Source organism: Anabas testudineus, chromosome 19 (assembly GCF_900324465.2).
Source record: "Anabas testudineus chromosome 19, fAnaTes1.2, whole genome shotgun sequence".
Classification (NCBI taxonomy): domain Eukaryota; kingdom Metazoa; phylum Chordata; class Actinopteri; order Anabantiformes; family Anabantidae; genus Anabas; species Anabas testudineus.
Genome location: NC_046628.1, coordinates 7,404,335 through 7,429,427, shown reverse-complemented (window position 1 = coordinate 7,429,427; position 25,093 = coordinate 7,404,335). Strand labels below are relative to the sequence as shown.

The 25,093-nt window shown below is 40.7% G+C and overlaps 2 protein-coding genes across 5 annotated transcripts; both read right to left on the bottom strand.

Annotated features, from left to right (window-relative positions):
* Positions 1-1,907: 1,907 nt before the first annotated feature.
* On the bottom strand, positions 1,908-11,199 carry LOC113156148 (vesicular glutamate transporter 1-like). Of its 2 annotated transcripts, none has more exons than XM_026351093.1 (13): positions 11,106-11,199; positions 5,971-6,223; positions 5,625-5,743; positions 5,426-5,540; positions 5,240-5,327; positions 4,977-5,063; positions 4,187-4,329; positions 3,621-3,770; positions 3,330-3,462; positions 2,795-2,905; positions 2,524-2,651; positions 2,296-2,365; positions 1,908-2,182 (listed from the first exon to the last, which is right to left on the bottom strand). In XM_026351093.1, exons 1-13 carry the CDS (start codon positions 11,165-11,167, stop codon positions 1,908-1,910), a joined length of 1,734 nt encoding a protein of 577 aa, XP_026206878.1. In that variant the 5' UTR covers positions 11,168-11,199. The 2 variants fall into 2 exon arrangements, with proteins under 2 accessions (XP_026206878.1, XP_026206877.1); XM_026351092.1 differs by having other exon boundaries at positions 4,193-4,329.
* Positions 11,200-16,099: 4,900 nt separating this feature from the next.
* On the bottom strand, positions 16,100-24,942 carry LOC113156137 (sodium-dependent neutral amino acid transporter B(0)AT2-like). Of its 3 annotated transcripts, none has more exons than XM_026351075.1 (12): positions 24,818-24,942; positions 22,980-23,199; positions 22,157-22,314; positions 21,450-21,570; positions 21,175-21,350; positions 20,159-20,269; positions 19,832-20,073; positions 19,425-19,602; positions 19,124-19,325; positions 18,508-18,667; positions 18,196-18,358; positions 16,100-17,938 (listed from the first exon to the last, which is right to left on the bottom strand). In XM_026351075.1, the coding sequence occupies exons 2-12, from the start codon at positions 23,197-23,199 to the stop codon at positions 17,678-17,680; spliced, it is 1,992 nt and encodes a 663-aa protein (XP_026206860.1). In that variant the 5' UTR covers positions 24,818-24,942; the 3' UTR covers positions 16,100-17,677. The 3 variants fall into 3 exon arrangements, with proteins under 3 accessions (XP_026206860.1, XP_026206859.1, XP_026206861.1); XM_026351074.1 differs by lacking the exon at positions 24,818-24,942 and adding an exon at positions 24,092-24,333; XM_026351076.1 differs by lacking the exon at positions 24,818-24,942 and adding an exon at positions 23,791-24,085.
* Positions 24,943-25,093: the final 151 nt, after the last annotated feature.

Genomic DNA, 25,093 nt, shown 5'->3' with positions numbered 1-25,093 from the left:
ACTGTAAGACTAAAGTTAATAAAACTGGTGAGTCCCTTTTTCAGATGCCGTCAAAATCAATGTTTCATCTTAATTTCCATATGATCATACTACAATGATCAACACTGAGGCATATAAATGTTGTATGAAGTAGAGGACAGTTGGTTTGAATAGGACAAAACATGTGCTGTAAAAATAACAATAATAAAGCTGATGTAACACACAACTGTTATTATCTGTTCATAGAAAGATCTAGTCTATGCATCAGCTAATACCAACTATTAAAATGTAGAAAGTACAACAATTCAATAGCTGTTAATAATTTCAATAACTGTGCAGGAATTATCACCTCTCTAAGTTTTATTATACAAGACTTTGCACATGTACATGCTTTTTACATATACAGTAGTTGTAGTTTACAATCCAGAGCAAAACATATAACAATAAATTAATGAAAATGACAAAAACAGTAAAAACTGTAATGATTGATATTCAATCTACAAATAAACTTCATGTCCTAACATGAGTATATGTTTTATTCTAAACTTTGGGACTAGCTAGCTACATTACACCATCCACCAAGATAAATAAAACACATTTGCCGTGTACAGTGACTTGCTATTATTTTATTTTTATTAAAGCTAAAGGCAATGACATGTGATTGACTTAGATCTACATGATGGCTCTACGTGATTAACAGTCCCATTTTATTTGCACATATGCCCGATTTCGACATATGCTACACAGGTGGCACCGCACAACACCCTCAACTCAGTGCGCTGTGAGAGAGATCAGCACGTGTTGAGATTATAAGTTAAGTTATACGGTGACTGCAAAGTGGTTTTCCTGATGTATTTACACTTACAGTAGAGCATGAATCTCCTGATTTCAACAGTAATATAATAGAATGAGAAATGAATTAGACATATATGTCAAAGACATTGAACAAAATTCAACAAAAGTCATGGAGAGGCCTGATAGAATTAAAATAGACTCTAAGCTAAGACATTCATTTAATATAATGTAGGATTGTTTTTACCTTGTTTAATGACATTCCTTGTAGTCCTACACAAGGCATTTTATTTGCAGTTTGTCAGCAGGCAAACAGGTCAGTACCTAGCACATAAACATTTTTACACAAGGAAATAAAAAGGCTACTTCTAAAAATGTTGCTTTAGTCTTTGTACATTCATACTTGTGGGTGTTTTTGCAGTTACCTCCTCTAGTGCATAAGTCAACCAATACTACAGGGCAAAATATTTTGTTGTATTGGCACAAGTAACATGCTTTTTGTTAGAAGTGTGCACGTTAAGGACAGATTTTAACATTGTTTTAAGAGAAAAAAGCCTTCATAACAATGAATTTGAACGTTCTTGTTTCAACTTTAGAAAAGGTGCGTACGCTCAGTTGGCAGGTACACCTAGCTAAGAGTGGAGGTGAGAGCGTTCTGTTTTTGTGCACGGGGTTCAGAGAGGTGTCGGAACAGAAACCTTCTTATGACCAATGTTTACTTAATATTTTGGTGATCCTGACTGATTCAAATTTAAATGAGAGGCATACAGCTGGAATCCAAATCCCATATACAATTAGAACAATAATTAAACATCAAAGAAATCCGTACCTGACTTTCTTTGACTGGAGGCTGACAGGTCCTACAGTAAAACACTCTTACATACATTTACACAAGATATACAACTGCAATCACACATAAACACACGTTTAACATTTACTACTACTACTACATTTACTCAACTGTGGAGTCTGTTTGTATTCAGTTCAGTTATGTTAATACAGTCACACTTGCTTAATATTGTCCTGTTCTGTATTCGATTTTAAATCCGTGAAGCTCTTCATGCGTCTCCACGCTGTTGATATGCTGTTTCTGCTTCACTAATGGCTTCACTACAGGCGCAGAGAATCTGCTGGTTCTATGTTACCTCTCGCTCTCCACCATAAAGGTAGTCATTGGTTCCAGCTGGCTGTACATACTCCTCCGTTTTGTCCCAATCTGAGACCCAGCCTCCTCCACCACCACCATTGGGATCTGCTCCCTGGTTCGTGGCTCCATAGCCCACTCCGCCACTTGTGCGATACAGCTCCTCTGTCTCATTCGCAAGCTCATCCTCATCCAGAATGCCACATTTCTCATCACTCTGTTGCTCCGGCTCAGCCCAGGCTTGCTTCTCTCCAGATGCAAAAAGGCCTGGAGCAGACAGAGTCAAGAGATCATTTACAAAATGTCGGCATTTTATACATCTACATAATATGAGTGACTACATTTTCACACATAAGTTAGAAGAAGACAAATATACACACCATAGAATATAACACCCCCGTAATGAACAAGTGAGGCAATAAGAAACACACCCTGCCACTCCTCCCGTGTCTATCAAATGAAGGTGTGAGGGAAAAAAATACAGATTACAAGCTTGAAAAACCTACTTTGAAATCAACATATTCTAAAGTTAAAAATATTTAATATGCACGGACCATACAAATATGTGATGAGTTAGAGAATCACAGATATTTGGAATAGGTTCTTACCTTGTGCTTTGTCATGGTACCAACTATAAGTGGGCAGACCATACCAGACAAAGTGCCCACGCCGTTGGAGATACCCATTAGGATACTTGCATATCGTGGTGCAATGTCCAGGTGGTTGACATTGAAACCTTATGAAGACAAATAATATCATTAGCATTCACATATCACCTCCACAATCTATTAATATTTGTAGCCAAAGAGTTGCAAGGAACACAGCTGAAAAATTACAAACAAAAATACAGTATTCTGTACTCTGAAGCTACGCTTTCACCTGAAATGGCAAAGCCAGAGAATCCCACAGCCAGGACCAGGAATGTAATGGCAACACCTTTTGTATGAGAAAAGCCCACCACCAGAAGCAGAGTCGCCTCCATCCCAAACCCTGTGCAGACAAGTGAAATACCAAATATGCTCATTTAAATCAACTGAAGACAAATTTTATTTATGTTTGTTTTTTCCTCCTTTACATTTGAATGTACTGCTAGCTGAGCTGCAACCTCAAGTTGTTTCATTACTGACACAGCTCAATGCAAAGTCATATGTACATTGTGTACTTATTCATTTCACTATCAATTTCACTTTGTACTGTAGTTCAGAAAAAGCAAACAGAGCGCTTCTGCTTTGTAGTGAGTCATTTTTTGCATTCTATAGCAAACATTTTCACACCCCCAAATACCATAATTAACCAGTGAGTTACTGTGTAGTTTTTAGATTAACAAGACTACGCCTTTTGACTTGTATACTACTTGCATGTGTTTCCTTTCTGCAAGTGTAAAATTTCCTTTCCTTTATTTTGGTCCTCTTACCTCCACAGTTCATAAGTTTCCTGACATGCGTGGTGGACATGATTTGGTTGGAGCGGAGATAGTCGGCAAGCTGGCCACCGATGGGGACAATGATGGTCATAACCAGATGGGGAAGTGCAGATAGTATGCCCACCTAGATGAGAGAGAGAGAATAGATTTAGCTTAGTGACTTTTGGGGATGGTCTGTATCCACTGCAGTATACATGGAAAGCAGACTTTCTTTATCATATCTTTGTATGTATGGACATGTCTGTACCTGGTATACACCATTAACCCACTGGTTTCTGTTACCTTGCTTATTTCAAACCCAAACACCTCCTCAAAATATGCAGGCTGGCTGATGAGAAGCAAGTAGAAAGTCCAGCTTCTGCAGAAATTAGCCACGATGATGGCATACACTGGCATGGACGTAAAGAAAGACTTCCACGGTGTGTTGAATTTCTGTAACCCAGAACAATGCATTACTTATTTTATTTTGGAAACAAATGCTAAATATATGGTGTTTTTCACATTTGAGTGGTGCACTGGTAAGGGTGGAATAAATTTGCATATAAAATTAATTTTGCATGAATGCAGACACACACAAACATATGTTAACACTTATAAGCGGCAAACCATACACGTGGTATTTTTATTTTAATAGGGTGTTGCTGGTATTTCAAAATTTCTGATTAGGTTTGACACATCCTCACCCAAGCTAACTTCCTTGTAATTTTGACTTCACTTCACTTGTTAACATCCCTGCACCCTTTGTCTACTTGCAATCTTAACATTTTGCATTGGGTCATTGCATCGAGTGTGTATGACTGGACCGGTACTGTTCATTCCAGCCAGCTGTGGTTCAGTGTCCGAGTTGCACTAACCGTTACTGTATGTTGAGCTGTCTCGCCAATGCTTTCCTCAATATATTTCCGCTCCTCCTCAGTGATGGTGGGATGGGCTGCTGGACTTTCATAAGACACCAGAATCCAGAAGCAGTACCACATGACCCCAAAACTTCCTGTGAGTAAGAAGGAAGACAGATAGATGACAAGACAGCAGGGATGTAAAACGGTGTCAGACCTGGAGGAAAGGTCAAGCAGCAAAGGGGACACTTTGACTGTAGATGCTGCATTGGTATAGCTTACTATAAATGCTGAATCAATATAGAAAGGTTGATGTTTTTTTTTGTGTTTCCTGTTTCTCACATTTACTGGATGGTGCTGGCCTTTTGCAGTTTTCTAATCCTTTCAGTTTCAGTATGTGTCAACATTTAATGTGTTACTAAGGGTAACACAGCAACTATAGGGGTCAGGAGAGTCTGTACACACACATATATATATATATATATATATATATATATATATATATATATAGCCTACAAAATGTTTACATTTGTTTAAATGATTTAAGATGAAAAAAATAATTGATATAATCATAATCTGGATAACTGAATAAAGACTTTAAAGATAGAATACCATTAAATGTAATGCACATTAGTTCTCATTAAAACTCCTGAGCTCACAAATGAAAACCCAGACTGTGCAGACAGCGGTAAGTGTGCGTCCTAGTTATTATTTGGAGAGTGTGTTTTTACCACTCACCACTCATCAGTTTTTATTCTGGTTAGTTTCACTTACAACTAACTAAAAGTTTAAGGTCTCTTACCATAGACATAGAAGACTGATGACCAGCCAGAGTACTGGACTAGGATTCCAGCTAACGGCATAGCAATCACAGCACCGGCATATGAACCTTAAATAAAAGACATTTTATTTACTGTCACTGTGTTTTGACAATTCTAATCAGCTATTTAAAAATGTGATTTGTCAATGAATAGCCCTGGTTGTTGGTAATATATATTAAATAAGCAATAAATATTAAAGTAACGACAAACATCTAATATTTAAAGATAAAAATAACCGTCTCACCACAAAAGGCTGTTGTAGCCAGGCGACTTCTTTCAAGAGGTGGGGCCCATTTTGCCCAAATACCATGACAAGCTGGATATGAAACCCCCTGTATGATAAAGAGGTCAAAGTAATAAATAAATAAATAAGGCAGAAAATAAGAATCAATGTCATTGTCCATTTCGAATATTTAAGAGTGTTAAGCACCTCCACGAGTCCTTGAAACACCCTGACAATGATAACACAGCCAAAATGAACCCGGGCTGCTGTGGGGATGAGCATATTGAGGCAAGATGTCGCAACTATAGCAAAACCAAACACTCTGGAAAGAAAAACAGAGAAAAGAAATTAACATTTGATACGCAAAGCCAGTTTAAATGATCTGTTGCACGGCAGAGAAACAGACCTGTTCGCTGCAAATTTTTGACAGATGAACCCTCCTGGGATTTGGGTTACTATGTATCCCCAGAAGAATGAACCGTGGATCATTCCTACTGTTTCTGGATCCCAGTCAAACTGGGCTTTCTGTTGGAACAGACGTGATGATGCACGATGAGAATTTGATCACAGTTCTCACTTTTAACCAAGTATGGACATTTCTCAAACTCATACGGTATAAGGATAAAGAATAATGGCTCAAACGTAACTTTATGTTGTTGCATGAAGGATTAAATTACGCTTAGAAACCATCATTTTCCACAACATCTGTTGGTGCAAACGATAAAAAACAGCCCCAGCCCACGGCCACTCACCACTATGACTTCCTTGTTGTCTCTGAAGATGGTGTGGCTGTTGACCATGCTGACGATGGCCACGCCCAAGTTGCATCGTATCCCAAAGGAGATGCAGAAGCCGATGCCGGAGAGGATGGCGATGATGTACCGTCTGGGCAGACCAAAGCATGTGCAATCCACCATGGGCATCTCCTTCTCTTCGACCAGCTGTGGCCGGCCCTCAGCCGACAGCTCGATAGTCTCGCCATTTTCCTGCTTCTTCTCGAGAGCTCTGTAAAGAAGACATAGGTGAGACATAAAAGGTGAGTGTAGATTTAGTATTTCTCTTCTGTCAACTTGAGATGCTGTGGTCTTCTGGTGTGCCAAGTTAAAGAGTTAAAATCCTCAATGTAAAATTAGACATTTCACAAATCACCAGTGTAGTTTTAAGCTATTCAGAAATGTGTCAAACTAAATGAAAAGCAGATCAAGTATAACAACTACTGAGACCTCAACAGGGAAAAAAAGGGTCCATATTGTGGATTTTCTTTGAGAGCGATCAGTGATGCTCTCGGGTTTTCCAGACTGACAGTTCCTGTTCTTAACGGTTAGTAGTCTGACAGCTTGGTTTGATAAAGGCGCGTGAGCCAATCAATGTCACTTTGTCTGGGTACTCCAGCACCCTAACAAGAGCAGTCAGTAAGTTGTCTGTCAGCTTGCCATGACTGCAGCTCGATGACATCCATCCATCCATTATCTTAACTGCTTTTCCTGAAGGGTTTGCAGGGAGGCTGGACAATCCCAGGACACCCAGGACAGGCCGCCAGTCTATCACAGAGGGGCCTGCTGATATACCCTGACTTAACTTATGTTGTTATGATGTTAAAAATGGAAATGTGGAAGCAAACCGTGTTTATAGAAACGTGTCCCCTCCAAGGTTAACAAGAAAACAAGGTTAACTCCATTTTATGTCCTTCTGTCTCTAACCTACATTCCCATGTCTTGCTGAGGAACCATGACCTCTGTCTGCTGCCTGCCTCCAGTCTAACAGTCATCAAATATGTATCTAAACACAGCAGCTCATCTATTAAACATGACTTGTGCGATGCTGAGTTCTCAGCTCAGGCTGAAGCACTATGGGTCCAGATGGTGGCACAGACTCCTTTTGAATATCTGTGTTTCTGCCTTTGTCTGGTAAATGTAAATTAGATTAAAAATGATTGAGTCAAATATAGTACATGGGGTTTTGTATATAAGGTTTTCATTGTAAGGTCTTAAAGTTTACACTGTAAAGTGCCTTGAGATGACATTTGTTGTGATTTGGCACAAGTGTTTCTCAGCTCTCTGGATGCCCCACGAGAAACCACACTCCCACAGTGACCACAGTGAAGATCTCTATCTAGAAGAGTGAGTATAACCTGTGTGCTGTTTGTCTCACTGTTCTGTGCTAAGACTAACACCCTCACATGGCGTATCTGACAGACATGCATCAATGCTCCACTGAAGTGATGCATGTTTGAAAAAAAAACATTGAAATGAAACTAGATGCCTTTAGTACACTTGTCACGCAAGGTATACGGAGCACAAGGAGAGAGAGAAGTAACTTCAAGAGAAGGGACAGTGAACACGAGAGCTGGCAGACAAGAACTTTTACGTGCAGACAGGCAAAACCAAAACTCTACCATGAAGAGGAATAACAAACTGACTGCTAATCGTGGACGAAGGACACAGGAACAGGTACGTAGATGGACGGGGAAGGTCTGGTTGGGAATGGGAGTTAGTTGAATAAAGACAGTCACCTGTCACAACAGAAAAACTTTTACATCTACGTCTATTACTAAATAAATTGATCTAAAGAAAGAAAGAAAACCTACTCTGTTTGATACAACACAAATAAACGGTTTGACAGTCAATGACTGTCATTTAAAAATACCCCAGAGCTGTTTCCAGATATTATTTTAACATGACTGAAATAATATCTGAAAAATGTGTGGGCTGTAAACTGTCAGAGCCACAAAAAGGAGTTAATGAACGCGTAAACAATAATAAATGGATTTTTTTTTGGCAAAAAAGTCTTAGGGCATTTTTTGGTGAGCGAGATCTAATCACCAAATGAGCCAGCAGGTTTGAACATCGGTGTCTCACACAAAGGTTTACAGTTATCACGGTGAATCTCCTCTGCAACATCGCACTATTTATAACCATAAAAGCCACTGTAACCACTTCATGTTTTCACAGCAGACTGGTGTGAATGCTCACAGGCATATTGAACCTCTTTCAATTGCTAAAGTGCTCAAAACCGCTGTGCACCAATGGGTCGACACCAACCTCAGCGTTCTTGTTTTGACAGACAGTGTGTGTCATGCTTAGCTGAGCTACAGCATGGAGAGCACGTTTAACCTGTGACACAGGCCTCTGTAAAGCCTTCACTCTGCGCTGTGTGTGATGTTCTTCTTCTTTCTGTGCTAAAACTCTCAGAACCTGTGCTCAACCAGTTATACTTGCAGATCACCAGAGTTGCAGCATAAATCTTTACAATGATTACTGCAGCTCTCTGGTTGTATCATATGTACTTCCTGTTTCTCCTGTAGAGGAATTAAATGACATGGACACAAACATATCAAGTGACAAAAAGAGTCTAGAGATTGACTTTGTCTCCTTGTCAATAAACGTGTTCAGGGCATTTAGCGAAACACTACAACTGGAAGCAGACTATGAAATGACAGCAACACAAAGAGAAAACATACACGCTCTATTATCTATTAGTTACTGTAAGCAGGGGTTCTAACAGTCTTCAACACTGATCAAGTATTAATGACTCTTCGTCTTGAATTATTAATATCCCCGGCTCTTTTAGACTATTTTTATCGGAGCGGGCTGTTTCCACTCTTCCTGTCTTCTCTTCATCTTTAACCCTGCCTTTTACCGTCAGCTCCCCAGACTCACGCACTGTCTCACACACAATTCACAGCTTTTCCTTCTTCAACACTCATTTATTTCCCTGCGTCCAGAGGATGTATATGTTTTGAACCACCATACCGGCTACAGTAACTTTTAATGACTGTCCCAGAGTTAGAGGAAATCTCTTGTAATCCTTCAAATCTACCTGATCTTCTATCTCATGCTCATGTCACACCATGAGCAAACGCCTGGGTCCTGCCGTGAGCCACTTTAACTCAATAAGGAAGATGCTTAAATGGAAAAGGTTTGAAATTGTGAATGATGAACTGTGTACAGTATGAAAGCTGAATTCCTATTACTCTTTCGACTGAGTTTGTACTCCCAGTTCTATCTCTCAGTTAATCTCTTAATTCATACACATGTACGTCAAGGACAAATGTCAGGGCAGTTCAGCGGCTTGGTTCAGAGTTCAGTAGCTGGGGCATGTTGAATAGAACAATGTAGAAAGACAAAGAGAAGAAGGAACAGTAGTGATTCATTACACCTTCAATGATTAGTCAATGGACCGAAAATTAACTAAAATTAAAAATAAATCCAAATATTCTTTTGTTTAAAATTTTGTAAATGTAAATATTTTTGCTTTTCATCACATCAATATTGTTTAAATGAATATTTATGTGTTTTACTGATCAGTGGGATCTAAGACACACACTTTCACTTGTATTATTTATTTTTAGTTTTTCCATGAATCCATGAACTGCAGTCCTAATGTAGAGACTAGGATCTCATATTTATATATTAGGAAACAGTGACATGAGTGAGAGTGTGATCATACCGCTGTTTTGACACACAATTTAAGGTGAATGTGGTTTACTGACAATCTGTAGAGTCACATCACAGAACAAGTCAGGCTGCAGCAAAATAAAAGGAGAATCAAAACTAACAGAAGAACAACTAAATATAACAGCAAACGTGCCAAAGCTGCTGAACGGAAACAATAAGTCACCACAGATGTGTCTGCTGTTCTCTGTGTGCGCCCTTTGAGGCTTGTTGCGTGCAGAGGCCGGTATCCGGGAACGGCCCAGTGCGCGTTACGCACGGCAGCAAGGTACAGAGGGAGCACCGGAGAGCATGTGCTCTCCGCGGAAATGAAAGCTTATAGGCTCTCTGCCGTAGGTGGAGTGGCCTAATCCTGACTATGAGATGTCCCGAGTGGGGGAGGAACACGATGACGAGCTACCGGGCCACTTATGGGCCAAGGTGTACGGGCTGCGGGGATTTACGTAGGCCGACAGCTTGGACGAGGAGAGGCTATTTCTGGAGAGGATTTAAGTGTTTAGACGCTGCATCAAATCCCGAGAGAAAGAAATGGGAGTCCATCAATATTTGATTGCTTTAAGATATCCATTACTCGCCAGACCCCTGACAACCTCACACGCACTTTCTCTCAGCTGGAGAAGGTTCGTCCCTCGATTATTTGCAGCTTATTGTCACTAAAAACTGTGGCACCTCATTTCAAACTGTTATTTTGGCAGGTTTGTTTGTTTTGTGGGTCTAAAATGGCACTCTGCTAATATCCATCCCACACATCCCAAAGCTTTTAGAGTGACGCTTAATGAAAGGCTTCCTGAGCTTACTGTCCCGCAGGCCTGATGGCGAGTGAGCCAGAATAACAGGCCGCAGAGCGCACCTCGCAGGCCCGTCTGCACACACACGGAGAGACGTTCTCAAGCATGTTTTGTGTCGGGTAGAAGCTGAAACACTTTGCTCAGTCCTAAACTTCCACATCAAACACTGACATGGCCTCTCTCTAGTTTGACAACGTGACAGCGCTGCAGAAAAAAAACCCAGATGAAATGAATCCAGCCATCGATCCAACGCATCATCTTACACTGAAAGAACAGTTTCGGCTGAAAATGAAACTTAATTCTGCTTATTTGTTCATCGGATGCAGTGGACACCAATTCACTTATCACTGCATATTTCAGAGCATTTGTAGTAGAAACTTTCTTTTTTATCAGCTGTTTCCCGTCTGCAGTTTCATAAAGTGAGAAATTATACTTGGACATTTCTTATGTGATACTATAGAGACACAGATGTTGGTGCCAGGTCATCCAACCCCGCACTAATCCTGGAACATCTTGATCTTCACATGAGCAGTTTGCTTCTCTTTGAAGATAAATAGTTATTAAGTACTTTTTAACCTGAGAGGGACGTTTCTGCGCCTCGACACTGGTTTTGGTTGTAATGTGTCCCAGAGTGATTTTACATACCCGTAGATTTTCCCGAGCGTCCTGGCTGCCACGGCCTTAACCCTATCCGGCCGGATCTCCATCCTCACGTCTCCAGGATCCGACCAACGTGCAGTCTGTGCGCGCTCCCGACTGAACGCACAGTGTCCTCGTCTCCCTGCGCTTCTTGTTCCTCAGTCACACATAAAACAGTTGATTGCTACCTGATCATCAGACTTCTTAACCCGCAGTTTCCTGCGCAGCGAAATCTGCACTCGGCGACACTGATTGCCCGGAGGTGGAATTAGCCTCAACTTCCTTTGTTAGAAAGTAATCCAAGAAGCATTTTCAGTGCCACTTTGTCAAAGTCCTCAATGTCCAAAGGAACTTCTTGTCACTGCAGCCTGTGCGTAAAGGTTCCGGGCGCGTTGGAAGCAACTTTCAGCAGGATTCATGGCCAAACGCTGCCTCTGACCGTGGTCCTGAAGCCAGATTACCGCTGGCTGCGCGCTAATCTCTCCAAGTGTGTGGAGTGAGTGGAAGGTAGCATGCCACGTCCTTCTCCGCAGACCCGGTGTTTTAAGCCCCGACTAGTGAAGCAGCAGCTATTCTTGGAGCTCGCAAGCCGAGAATGGGCTGAAAGAGTCAAAGTCCGTCCGATCGAAACATATTAAGAGAATTCCCAGGTATTTTTAAACAAGGGAGGGGCAGGTTAGGGTGGACGGATTCTTTTCTTAAAGCGCTGAGGATCCACATGTAAAGCTGAGACCTAGAAAAAGACAATTGGATTAAAAAAAGATGTGGTTTTATTGAAGTGCTCTCTGATGCTGCTGCCATAATAACGCATGGCACCTCCATTATTTTACAAGGAACAACTGATTTATACCCTGAATTTAGAAAAGTAATCTATTACAAGTGTATTATGACAAGATAGTGAAAACTGGAGTCGCCTTCTGTGTTAATCTAAATGTATTATCAATCAATTCATAGATTTTAGTTTATTGTTAAACGTTGTTCAGCCTAAACAGATTATTTAAATTTAAAAGGAAGGGATTAAACTGAAGGGCCATCTAATAGTCTGACATGTTAGAAGGTGTACTGTATGTACAGCTCATCTTTCACTGCACAGAAAGTGGAACACATGTTGTAACTCTGGACCTTAAAGTGTGGCTGAGTCAGCAATGAAGTCACTAGATGAGTAAATAAAATTAAGTTTTAACATGTTAACCCATCAATAATGGCTGAATCGCTTTAAGCTGCTTCAGGGTGGATGCATGATTCAAGATATTTTGACTGTTCTGCGTCACCTACAATACCTAAAATATAACAATATAATACTATACAATGTAAGTGTGTAATTATTGACTAATTAAAGATCAGAAATGAACAAGGCAGCGTTCCTTTCATCAGTGGACACTTTATTCTTTATACCATACTGAATACTACTGAATGTTTTATTAAGAGGTGCACTAGAGAACTAGTTTGTAGCAGGAGCTAACATTAAACATATGTCACAAATGACTACACTCCATACATAAGGACAGTGGTGGCTGTGAGCATTGAGAGGCCTCTCGGTCAGGAGCCCACAGGCAACAATAGTAAATCACAGGACTCTCCTGTGTGCTGCACCACCATGGTGAAAAGTCCTTTCTTTTCCTCTACATGTGTGTGAAAACCCATTCTTCAAATTAGAAACTGATGCTATTTTTTTTATTAAAAACATTTAAGGCAATATCTGCCTGCAGAAGTTCAACGTTTGTGTATAGAGAACAGAAAATGTGCACGTTGAAGTGTCAAACCGCTAACTAAGCACTCAGTATCAGATGCAGCTCTTCTCCAGATCCTTAGCTGATATAGTTCTCAGAGAGTGAGAGGAGAGGAAGAGGGGAGGGAAGGGCATGGCAGAGGGAGGGGGGGACAGACTGGGTGGGACAGAGATGATGGACGGAGTGTCTGAGAGTGAGCCGTAACCAGCTTTCCGCACGTCTACCGCACTGGAGCCGACCGAGGCATGGAAAAACACCGGGGGAGGGTCCATAGGGTCTGTGGTTAAATCTGCAGACAGAGATACTGTTAAAGAAACCGAACATGTTAACTTGTTTTTTTTGTTTTCTTTTACAGTAACAGTACAGTTATAAGGTTGCATCTAAAAGCAGATGTGAAGTTATTTTGATCAGTCATGTTTGTGTATCAATATTTAACATCTGTTGTGCGTACACATCCGCTGTTTCTACAGTGCAATAGAATTCTGAAGAGCCTCCTGACGGCAGGAAGCAGGAAATGCTTCAATATAAAGAAGTGGTTTTGCACAACATCAATAAACAGAACATGACATGCTTATGTTTAGCAATGAGCCTGCGTAAAATGCTTTACCATTCAAAAGAAATTAGGTTTTTTGACACAGAATTCAGTATTTAGCTGAGAAACAAGCTGAACCGAGAGAAGTTCCAATGCTTACAAGTTTAGTTTTATCTCAGTCCACACATTTCTCTGTTGTAGTAAAAATTTGTAATGTAGGAACACAAAACGGTTTTCTATGCAGTATGTAATGTAATTTATCCTTCTCCATGTGTAAGACTGAACCAAGCTCTAACTAAAGCTGGTGAAATGGAATAAAAATGTGTTAGTCTACCTGTGTCGTCGTTGAGCTGGGTGTGCAGGTACTGCTGTTTGGTGTAGAACTTGTTATAGATACAGTAGACCGCAGCCATCAGAGCAAAAGTTCCCATGGCTGCAGCAATGAACAGGCCCACTTTGGCATTATCTTTGTCTAGCTGGGCATCTGCAGAGGCACAAACACAAAAACCAGTTTTTATGAACAAATGAAACATTTATGGAACAACTTTGTCTTTTGTTTAACATCATCAACGTGCAGGATGGAGATGAAGAGACTTGCATGTCCGCTCTGCCCTTAAATGAGTGGTTTCTTCTTTACTGAGAAGGTCCCGTATGTGCGGTGGAGGAGGAGGTGCTGCCGGGACCTGATGGGCATTGATCTCCTGCTCGGACTGCAGGGTGCTCTGGGAGCTGCTCAGTGGAAACAGCAGCAGCAGACACAGGGCTGCCAGGCCGGCCATGTCGTTCATCCACCAGTACACCTGCTGCAGAAAATGAGCCAGTCATCAGAAAAACAACAACAAATCTTATTTGTACACATTTACTTATTGGTTACATGGTTCCTAACAGAGCTGGCTGGGAACTTACAGAGCTCCACATAAGTACTGCAGCTATGTAACATCGTAAAACCAATATTGCAGCTGTTTTTCATGCGGTGCAGTTTCTTTTTCCTAGTTTTATGTAGCAAAACCCCATTTGGTCCAGCATTAAATAGAAGTACCCCAAACTATTTAACAAGCTTCCTGTCATAACCAAACACACACATTCACATCACACAAAGCGGATTTGCACCGTTTTAAATGCAGTTTGTCGTTTGTTTTTACCTGAGGTCGAAGACAAAGGATGTCTTGTTTCTCTTTGCTGGGTGTTGGTGCCGTCTTCTCTGCCTCACTGGCTGACTGAAGTGAGACCGCATCCAAGACAACTGAACTCCCCGAACGCCTGATATTTCCAAGGGGACACCTGTGAGTGCTCTTTCACACAAGCTCACACATGTACACAAGTGTTTTGTTCGACCAGACAAAGAAGCCTTAACAAGGGAAAGGGGTAAATTAATGCAACAGGAATTTCTTTTGTGAGCTCGAAGCTTGTTGTTTTGTAAGCTTTAAAAAAAAAAAAGACCTTGAATTTGTAGCTTCAACAGAGATTTAAAAAATAAAAAAAGCTAGAGAGAGAGAGGGCAGCAGTTGTTTGCTCACGGTTTTTGAAATGATTTGAAACTGAAATGTCTTTTTAAAGATCTTATAAAAGCCAAAAGTTGTGATATGAAATTAAATTATCTGATATAAAAAAACGAGTTTAAATATTCACAGGATATTACTGTCTTATTTAACTTAGAAACTGTAACATGAGAAAGGCTCTAACATGAGTGCAACAGAGCTCTCTGCTGACACATACATGTACTGCTGCAGTCCAGCTAGAGTAAGATCTAGTGGTACCTTCAATAAGAGAATTCTTTATTGGGCAAATTTAATAGCCGATGAGGAGATAACCAGATACACTATTTATGTCGGTGTCACCAGTTGATATTTGTTACTCTGAGCTGATTGAAACACTTTTAACTAAGAGCAGTTCGTTTTCCATTCCCATAGTTCACACAGTCCTGCGAGGAGACTCGATCGTTCAAGGATTCACAGATACGATGAAAAACACATTGTTTCAGAGCGATGGTACAAGGTCAGCAGACTTGGCACAGGCCTCGTTGGACTTGAACACCATGATTCAAACCACCCGGGTTTGCTAAGATGAGCTGCCGCACTTCAACACATGAACTAAAATCAGCGTACACTTCCAAGTTAGGCAGCTCAGTAAGAAGAATAAATCTCATATCACTGCTTCTTCTGTACAGATGTTTGTCCAGATGTTTTACTTTAATTACAAAAATTGCCAGCAACATTGGGCCTTTAAGTGACGTAACCACCAAATTCTTCAATGGGGAAGCCCTGTAAGAAATACTCAACGAGCCTTGAAATGGCTGCGACATTGGAGCTTCACCACTTACTAAATGTCCATTTTCAAGGGACATGTAGATCAGTTTCCTGCCTCTCACCCCAGTTGTCGCTTAAAATTGAATCTTGTTAGCACTCGCTTGGTTTCCTTTTAAACTTGCCTTAGTTTGTCTATTATACTACATCAACACTATTTGTGACTTGAATGCACTCAGAACTGCAGAATCAGCTCAACAGGGAATGTTGACATCGCATCACATGTGATGTATTACAGGATGAAATACAGTATAAACTTAATGTAAAAAACACGATTTTCATGTAACTACATTGCCTGTGGTTGTAAATCTGCTTGAATATAAGGTTTCCTTTGTATACTTCAAACTCATTAACATACTAAACTTTTTACGTTTGAACCTGATTTTGAAGGAAAATTTTTAGTGTCTGAAAAAGCAAAGTTTAAACTACATATCATACTGTTGAAAACACAATGCTGAAAGTTTTTAATAAAATAATGACAAAATATATTACAAAGCCCTGGCATTATATTACATCTCTTCAGACCCCCACTTTATACAGACGTACACAACTGAGAGGTGAAACAAAAAGAAATGTTCTGTACATAACATGCAGGAATGCTTCTGACATTTTGTTCAGTTGACCTCATTACACGTCAAGGCACTTAGTACTGAAACATTGTTTGGTACATTTAACAGTATTCACTTCATAAGGTGAAGTCATTTTGATAGAAAAATTAATGTCACTGAAATAACGACTGAATCGAGAGACAGTTATGTTGATCAATACCTTAATTACATGATATGTAGATGCAGCTACAGCTGATATAAAGAGCTCTTTGTCTGGTAGTGGCTCTGTCTAGCATTTTGACATACACACGACCCTAAACTCAAAAAAACACAACACAGCATCATGAATATCCGACTTACAACCAATAACAGATGATCCCACATTTCAACAGCATTTGTTCTCATGTGTTTTTTACATGTATTATCTACATATTTACATGGCAAATTAGAGTCTCCTCCCCGTGTTTGTATTATGTTGTCAAATGACCAACTAGTAAAACACCATTATACCTGTGTGCTTCTCTGTTGCTCGTCTATCACAGAAACTACTCGACAGAATGGTGTAAACCTGTCAGAGTTTACATTTATGGCATTTACCTAAAAATGGTTTGCAACAACTAAAAAAAGTCACTGTGAAACAAAGCCAAAATGTGAATGCTTCCATGCTGTATGTGTTAACATACATGTGGTACACAATGCTTCTGTGTATGTACATAATAATTTGAAGCTGTAGAACTAACAAAGTGAATCAGAGTTCTGTTGTTTTCTCATTTAGGTTTTTTGAGTTGTAAACATGGCTTTTGTGTAGTGATTAGCATTAATACTTTAATGCTTCCTTTTAGCGTAACAGAATTAACGACTCTGGTGTAACAGTCTCACTATTTTTTTTTTTTTTACAACTGTAGTTTCTTAGCTCTGAGGAAAACAGTAAAACTGATTTATTTCCTAGAGAAGAAACATTAATGACAGCAGCAGGAGTTCTCATGTAGATGACACTTTTCATCTACATGGGACAGTCTTAAGTTGTAATTCTGCTTAGAAAAATCTTGTATGTGACATTTGATGTCAAAGTAACATGTATGGCTTCTTAAAAATGAACGGGTGGATCTTTTACAAAAAATGGTGTGAAGTATATGGTTTAAAATGAAAACTTTTGTTCATTTAGACATCAGCTCAGTTGTTGTTGGAAATTCTACCTTTTAGTTGCCAGAACGCAATAAATAATTTGTTCCATAACTTCCACATAACATACTTTTTACAAGTTGTACTTGTCTGAACAGTAGAAGTAGCAGTACTGCTAGTATTATCCTCTGGATATTTCTGTACTTCATTAAAAGTATAAAAAAGGATTTAAATATTAAAATATGGAATCTTTTGTTCCACACTGGAAAGACGTAACCAAATTGTCCATCAGAATGGTCCACTAAAATTTTGAACTGTGGATCACTTCGTACTGTGCAACATCTCAGTCCGATGTTGAGGAAAGTAAAGCAGAGGTCCCGTTCGGTTGGCACAGTTCTGACATGTCAGTCATTGGAGTTTCACACTTGTCATCTGTGCTTACACTGCTGTACTGACCAGCCTCTGTATCTCTGGACGTTTGCCTTGTCCTGCCCTGCAGAACAGCGTGGATCAAGCCCAGTGGGACGGGCATCATGGCGAATATGATCAGTAAGGACAGAACTGCAAGAGCCCAGGCAGGGTACGGCAGGCGTGCCTCAGATGCCTCAAAGAAAAACAAAAAGGTAATGAAATTAATTACTTAAGAAGTTAAACAACACAAACTTAAAACCACATTGAATTACATGTTTGTCCCAAGATGCAACCTGTCTTAAGGCTGCACACAAGAAGTTTAAGGTAGCTGAAAAATGTGTTTGTATTGAAGAAACTCCCAAAACAAAAATCACAAATGCTCCGATGTAGCAAATAGCTATTTTTGTCCAGTGTTAATGAATTTTTACAGTTTCAATTAAATCTTCATACCTCCTCTTGGTTCCATGCCATATAGGTGGGGGGTGTGATGAACATGCGAATGGTAGTTGCTCCCAGCAGCCCCAGCATAGCAAGCAGGCAAATGTATTTCCACAGGTACTTGTAAACCACACTAGGACGCCAGCCCAGCATTGCCTCAATGTCATCAAGGAACCTTCAGAAACACACAGTGGTGGATTTTCAGAGTCTGAGTCTTATCAGTGTTTGTTACTCCAACGCTGATAAGACTCTAAACTCAAACAACTGGGTGAAATGTTCGATTTTCAAGACTTAGGTCAGTCACATTCTGAAAATAGACCTCACCTGTCAGCTCCATATAGCCAAGAAACGCTGAAGGTCTCAAAAACCACCACAATGATCAGGGGCAGAGTGGCGGAGTAGTCATCAAACATCATCACAAAGTAGTTCCCACAGCGCTGGGTGAAGAGGAGGCCGATAAGAAAACCTATGATGCAGCTGAAAACTGAACACAGCAGACATGCAAGAAAAAAAACACAAAGCACTGAGGTCCAATATTTTCATGTTTTTTTTTTTCCTGAATATCCTTAACAGGTAACATTTACTAAGTTTGCACACACTCTTGCTTTTAAGTGTTTAGGTGTGAAATCAGCTGGTGGATTGTTGATTGCTGGGTCGGCAGAAATCGTTTAGTGTTCAGCTCAATGACACCGACCTCAAGTGTAACAGCGCAAGATGCCTGCCGACAGGCTAGTAAGGTAAGATTATACTGTCCAATAACAACATAAAATTCACTGACACTATGTTAGAGTGTTTTAGCTCTATGTGTTACAGAGATGGGCAGTATGTTTTAATGAAAAGAGCTAATCTCTCTTATCAGTATGTGACATCAAGGCCCACAGATATTTTGATTCCACTCAATAAATCAAAAAGTGATGGGAGAGATAAAACAGGTGTTTACTTGTGAGTTTAGTCTTGTTGTTGGCCAGAGTTTTGAAGCAGTCCGTGAGGGGGGCGAGGATACCCTCCATGGTGCCAAACATGGTGCTGAGTCCCAAGTTGAGCAGCATGAGGAAGAAAAGCGCTGACCAGAAAGGGCTGCCGGGCAGGAGTGACATGGCCTCTGTGAAGGCAATAAAAGCCAGGCCTGTGCCCTCCACACCCTAAACACAAACAACACACCAGTTTAGTTTCCATGTACAGGACACAAAAAATAAAGTACCCCACCAAAGCTAACTGGCATTATTCTAAAAGATCTTTACCTTCTGCATCTCTTTTTCCAGGTCACAGTCTGTTAAGTTGCCAGGGATGCTACTTCCATGTTGTTTAAACCAGTTCCTGTAATCCTCAAGACCCACAGAAGTGGCATCAGAGTAGTTGAAGCTTGGCATGAGGTTTTGGTCCACATTAGCACTCTGCATTGACAGCACTTTCAGATTGCTAAAAACAAGACAAAAAAAAAAAAAAAGGAACAGTTAGAAACAACGACCAAACAACATCAAAAGTCAGAGCAGATACTGACAAAAAATAGTGTGTGATTCCTAGTTTTCTTGGTCAAAGTCAAAGGTCTTAATTTGGACCATCCATGTGTTGTTACCTCTAGTTAGTTCAAAATCTGTTCCAGATGCTGTCCGTGTCAAGTACACAGACAATCGTCTCTTTAACATACCTGGCTACACATTCCATGGCTTTGTCTTTGGCACGGAAACCGAGCACAGCAAACACCACCAGAGTGGCCAGCACCGACGTCATGAAGTTGATAAATGAGACAGTGAAAGCATCACGGTGGCAGTTGTTGTTCTTGGGATTATAGGAGGAATATGCGATAATGGACCCGAAGCCGAGGCCCAGGGCAAAGAAAACCTGTGTGGCTGCCTGTCGCCACACTTGAATATCTGCCCAAATTTCCAGCTAGAAATACACAGAGGGAACGGGTGAGTCAGGGATGTTCACATCTAGCTCCGCTTTCTACACACAGACATTTATCTGCAGATACCTTTGGGTAGAACATGTAGGTGATTCCTTCAAAAGCCCCATCCAGCATGAGACCTCGGATTAGGAAGCAGAACAGCACCACATAGGGGAAAATAGAGGAGAAATACATCACCTAGAAAACGAGAGAGAAATGACTACATTTGCCAACTAATCCAGACAGCATTTAAAGTTGTTGGTTACTTGGTGCACTGTTTGGGTTAGAAGTTTAAAAAAACTTGACTCCCACGAAACCCTTTTTCCCATAGAGATGACTAACAACTCATCTAATCTGAAGTGTGCAGCCGGCTGCTTGTTACACACTGAACATATGGCCCTTGTTATTAAAATGCCAGGTGCTTACGTCTGTAAGAGCACGAAACACCTGACGTCAGCCTGAGAGGGATTAAACCTTCCTTCCGATGGTTAACATTTAACTAAAATCCAGTAAAACATGATCTCCACTTCCAGCAGGGTAAATGTCTGTTGTTGGCCAAATAAAGCTAAATACTAATGTCATCCAAACAGAACTGTTGTTGATGCTGTGCTATTCACTATACTGTGACTGCTGAGTGCTGAGTGCTAAGAGAAGTTGATGTTGTTATATCATTATGTTGTTATTTTACAAACAATTCATAATACTTTAACACATAATGTGGATTTTGCAGTTGGAAGTGGGTCAACACCAAAGCCAGACATTCCACAGATTCCACTGCCCAAAGCAACCCTGAAAACTAATCCCATCTTATGACTGGGATTAGATGTCTTAACATTTTCATTATATTTTATACGCAGTTTAGCACACAGTTGGCTCCAACATTATTAAAAAGTATTTATTGCCAGTTACTTGCACTTACAATATTCCCTGCACAATTTCACAAGCATAAAATAATTATTCTGCAAATATAAACGAACTCCAAGATAAATAGACTTATGCCAATCAGTCATTTAAAACTGACTGTAACCGACTGGATGCTGTGGGCATTAGTTGCAGTATTGAAATGTCTGAGAGCTGAGTTCTACAACACCACACACAGTTACCTTAACAGAGGACTTAATTCCCTTAAACATTCCCAGGCACACAATGGTCCAGGCAGCTAGCAGACAGCAGACAATGTAAGGGTTGAACGAGCCTGTCTCATCAATCGAGTCTGTGATATCCAAAGCTTTGCGGTACCAGAAATATGAAGTGGGGGAACTCTTTTCACATTCCTTTACTGGTGAAAAAAAAAGGGGGATGACAATTACCAGTGTTACCTGTGACAATCACCTCATGTACAGTTTAATAATTGTTCACGTCTTATCAAAGTGTTTACCTGTTACATTCCTCTGTTCTGGACACTGTTCCCAAGGTAAAGGATACTGGAACGAATTCCCCAGATAGTAAAGACTCCATGCAAGGATTACATTGTAGTAGAGAGCCACAAAGAAACACACCTAAAGACATTTGAGAAAAAGATTGTAAGAAAATGCTATTTTTAAGAGCAACTGTGCAAATATTTGCGTGTGAAGTCAGTTAAACACACATATTGAATTTTACCAACTGTATCTTACGCTGTACAGCAACAATGCATTTGAATCTAACGCAATTAAATCAAATCAAAGTGTTAGTTTCAACAACACGAACAATCCATCACATCACAGCTGTGTGTCTAAACATGTTTAATACAATAATCCCATATTGCTCCCGCGCCCTACACATGCAGGACAGGAATGTGTTATTATAGGTGGAGCCTTGGCAAAAAGGGAATAACTGCCTGAAACACAGGTGTAAAACACAAATAAGAGCTGTCATTTTCTGTTACAGGTGTATCCATGTATATGTCTGGATCAACACAGTTCATCCAAATGATAATCCCTCATTTGGCAATTTGATGACGGTGATGGAGAGTTCTGTCTTAACACGTCAGCCCAAAAGCTCCCATAGGTTGTTTTTTCCTTTAAAATGTCCTCCATCTGCACAGGTTATATCAAACACTTTGTGGCCAACAATTTAGTAGTGCACAACGATTTGTTAAATTACCACACAGCTGGAGTAGCCGATTCCAGCAAGCCTAGGGGAGATGTACTTCCACACTCCGATACTGCCCTGTCGGATGGCCTGACCGGCTGCCAGTTCAAGGAAGAACAAGGGGATGCCGACAAGAAGCATCAGCAGCACATACAAGAGGAGAAAAGCTCCTGAGGAGAGAAGGTGACCAGAATTTAGTTTGCAAATAAATCCCTCAATTTGATACACTGAACAAAAATGACGTAAAAGAGAATCAGATGTTTGTGCTTGGCTGCTTTCTCAAACACTTTTTGCCCATTGTGATTATTCTACTCAGGGTAAATACGACTGTAGCTCTTTGGAAATAAGTATCTTAATAAACACAGTTACTCTGTTCTTTCATGTGACCCCTATAAAAGACAAACTGTGAGCCTGCTTGCTTTCCTCTCTTCCAAGCTGTATTTAAAGTAAAGAACAACTTTAATTGTGGCAGGCAGTTAAAAAGGAAAGAAAGGATTTTGGGAGCTTTTCCCCTGGAAACAGATACAAACCAGATGCTGGGACATCTGACCTCAGAGCAGCACTGTTTACTGTTGTTTACACATCATACGTAATGTATTAAATAGTATGCTCCTCAGATCTGGAGTCATACTGTCAGTAATTAAAACATTTACATTCATATAAATATATTAATACCAATATTGATGGTCACTGTCCTGTGATTATGACACCAAATACCACTGTCCCCTTAGGGAAAACTATAAATTCTGCACCCAACAGTTTAGCCCTTTTGGGACCCTGACAATCTCAGTCCTGTGGCAGCCATCAAACATCATTAACAATCACAGGCACTCACCTCCTCCATTTTGATGGCACAAATATGGAAACCTCCAAACATTGCCAAGCCCGACGCTGAATCCCACCTGTGCCAAAAAATACTCTATTTTACTGTTCCATCCCGCTCGAGCTGCAGGCTCACAGGAAGCTTCCTGGCTCCCCTCCCTCGTGTAGCAGTCAATCTCCGACTCCGTGGTTCCTGTCCTGTCATCATCAGTCGGCAAAGGCTGCTTCTCCATCTGAGACAGGGGGGGACAGAAAACAAAGCTCGTCAAACTAGTACAAACAAACTGCACTGATAAAGTTGCACAGTTTCTGATTATGATGCCCACACTGGCAAAGCATCCAGCACATTGTATATAGATTTATGAGGACTCTTAAGCAGTTCAGCAGCAGTTTCAGGGGCGCTGCATTGCATCATTATCCCCTATAATACCTCTTTAGTCTGATATTTATCATCTTTTATCTGTTTTATTTAGATCTGATTTGATCTATTATGTCTTTCAAATATAAATAAAGGTAAGACTTGTTGCAAAGCTTAACGCATTGAGGACCATTAGCTTTAGCTGATAAACCAGGATCTGAACACTATCACAGCAGGGGGTTCATTACACTTGATTGCGTTCACCTTGCACCACCCAGGTGTTAAATAATCCCAGCTCAGACAGCATGAGTCACACTTCACACCACTCAACAGCCCTCTAGCTTGTGCTAATGTTGAAGACATGATGTCTTTGTGATGCTAACCACAGCTTGTGGAGTTGAAGTAACAGGAGCCGATGACAACAGACAAAGCGCTTCCGCCGTCTGTCTGGACTCAAACTACTGACCTGGTCACAAGCGACTGTCGTGCACAGGTAGCTGGAAGAGACGCTGGAGTTGGAGTTGGAGTAAAACGTGGATGAACCTCTGAGGACCCAACAAATCCTCTGTTTGTTCTCCACCGAGGAGGAAGCGTCAGCACGTGTATTCGCGGTTTAGGCGGTTACTACGTCGTAAACCACGCGGCGAGCTCGTTTTTATCCACTTCCGCTTCAATTCCTCACATCAAACATGGCAAATACGATCCACCGAGTCCGATATTAAACGATATTAAAACGTATAAAACCACACACAGACGCACCGACTTACCTCCCGTCCCGGTTTAAGCTCTTGTCTCATTGGAGGGACCGTGGGCCGGTCCCTTCCGCATGACGCAACACCAGTCGCCACTGCTGTGACGTCGTCGTTGTGGGCGGAGCCATGAACGCACCATGATGTATATGTTATATTATCAGGAGGTTAAAGTTAAAAGTTTGTGGTTTATGATCACAGCAGGGGTCGTCTGTGATTTTAAGAGACTGTCCAAGTCTGGAGGAGGACAAGTTGGACAGCTGAAATAGTTAATCTACTTAAAGTCATGTTTCCTTAATTGTCTAACACGTGGCAACTTGCTACTTGCGTTTTAACACGTGGCATTTCTATTTACAATATTCAAAGTGGTTTATTAAAAGATCATTTATGAATCTATTAGAGGCATCGAGCTGGTGCAATAGCCTGAGTCAATCCTCAAACACTCAGCCGACTGTAACATTGTAGACTTTAACACGTTACTGTAAAATAATAAATGGCTCTAATTTCTATTTTTAAATCCTAAAAGTACGTCCACAGGCGTCTCTATAAATCCTCTCCACTCACACTGACCTGGTAGGAAAAAAAAAAAAAACCTCTCGGGTCACATATTTACACACAGGGACGCTGTGTGCCACGTATGCCTGCATTAGAGAAAAGAAAACCCAAAGTCTACAGCTGCTGACAGCTCGGAGACACGATGCTGTGGGAAATAACAGCTCGCAGTTATTAAGAAGTGAGAAATACCTTGTTGTATCACAACAGGAGAAGTTCTCCAGGGGGGAAACAAAGGTGATCCAAGTGTCCTCAAAGCAAAGTCGAGCCGACGGATCTGCGCTCCACCTGACTCCGCCTCTCTCTCCAATGGAGGATAAAACAAACGTTTGTTCACCTTTAATTAAAGACTGTTGTGAAATGGGACACTAGCTGCTCCGTTTTCACTCCCATGAGCTCAAATGGACGATCCACTTCACCCCCTGCAGCTGGGGTGGGTTTAGTTCATGTTCAAGTGGCTATGATGTT

Coding starts and splice junctions, on each gene's coding strand:
- LOC113156148 (XM_026351093.1), bottom strand. CDS start 11,167: ATGGAGATCCGGCCGGATAGGGTTAAGGCCGTGGCAGCCAGGACGCTC. Junction 5,744..5,970: donor ACAACAAGGAAGTCATAGTG/GTGAGTGGCCGT, acceptor CTGTTCCAACAG/AAAGCCCAGTTTGACTGGGA. Junction 3,771..4,186: donor AACATACAGTAACGGTTAGT/GCAACTCGGACA, acceptor TCTGGGTTACAG/AAATTCAACACACCGTGGAA.
- LOC113156137 (XM_026351074.1), bottom strand. CDS start 24,121: ATGAGACAAGAGCTTAAACCGGGACGGGAG. Junction 23,200..24,091: donor AGCTTAAACCGGGACGGGAG/GTAAGTCGGTGC, acceptor CCCCTGTCTCAG/ATGGAGAAGCAGCCTTTGCC. Junction 19,326..19,424: donor TGGAAAAAGAGATGCAGAAG/GTAAAGATCTTT, acceptor GTTTGTGTTTAG/GGTGTGGAGGGCACAGGCCT.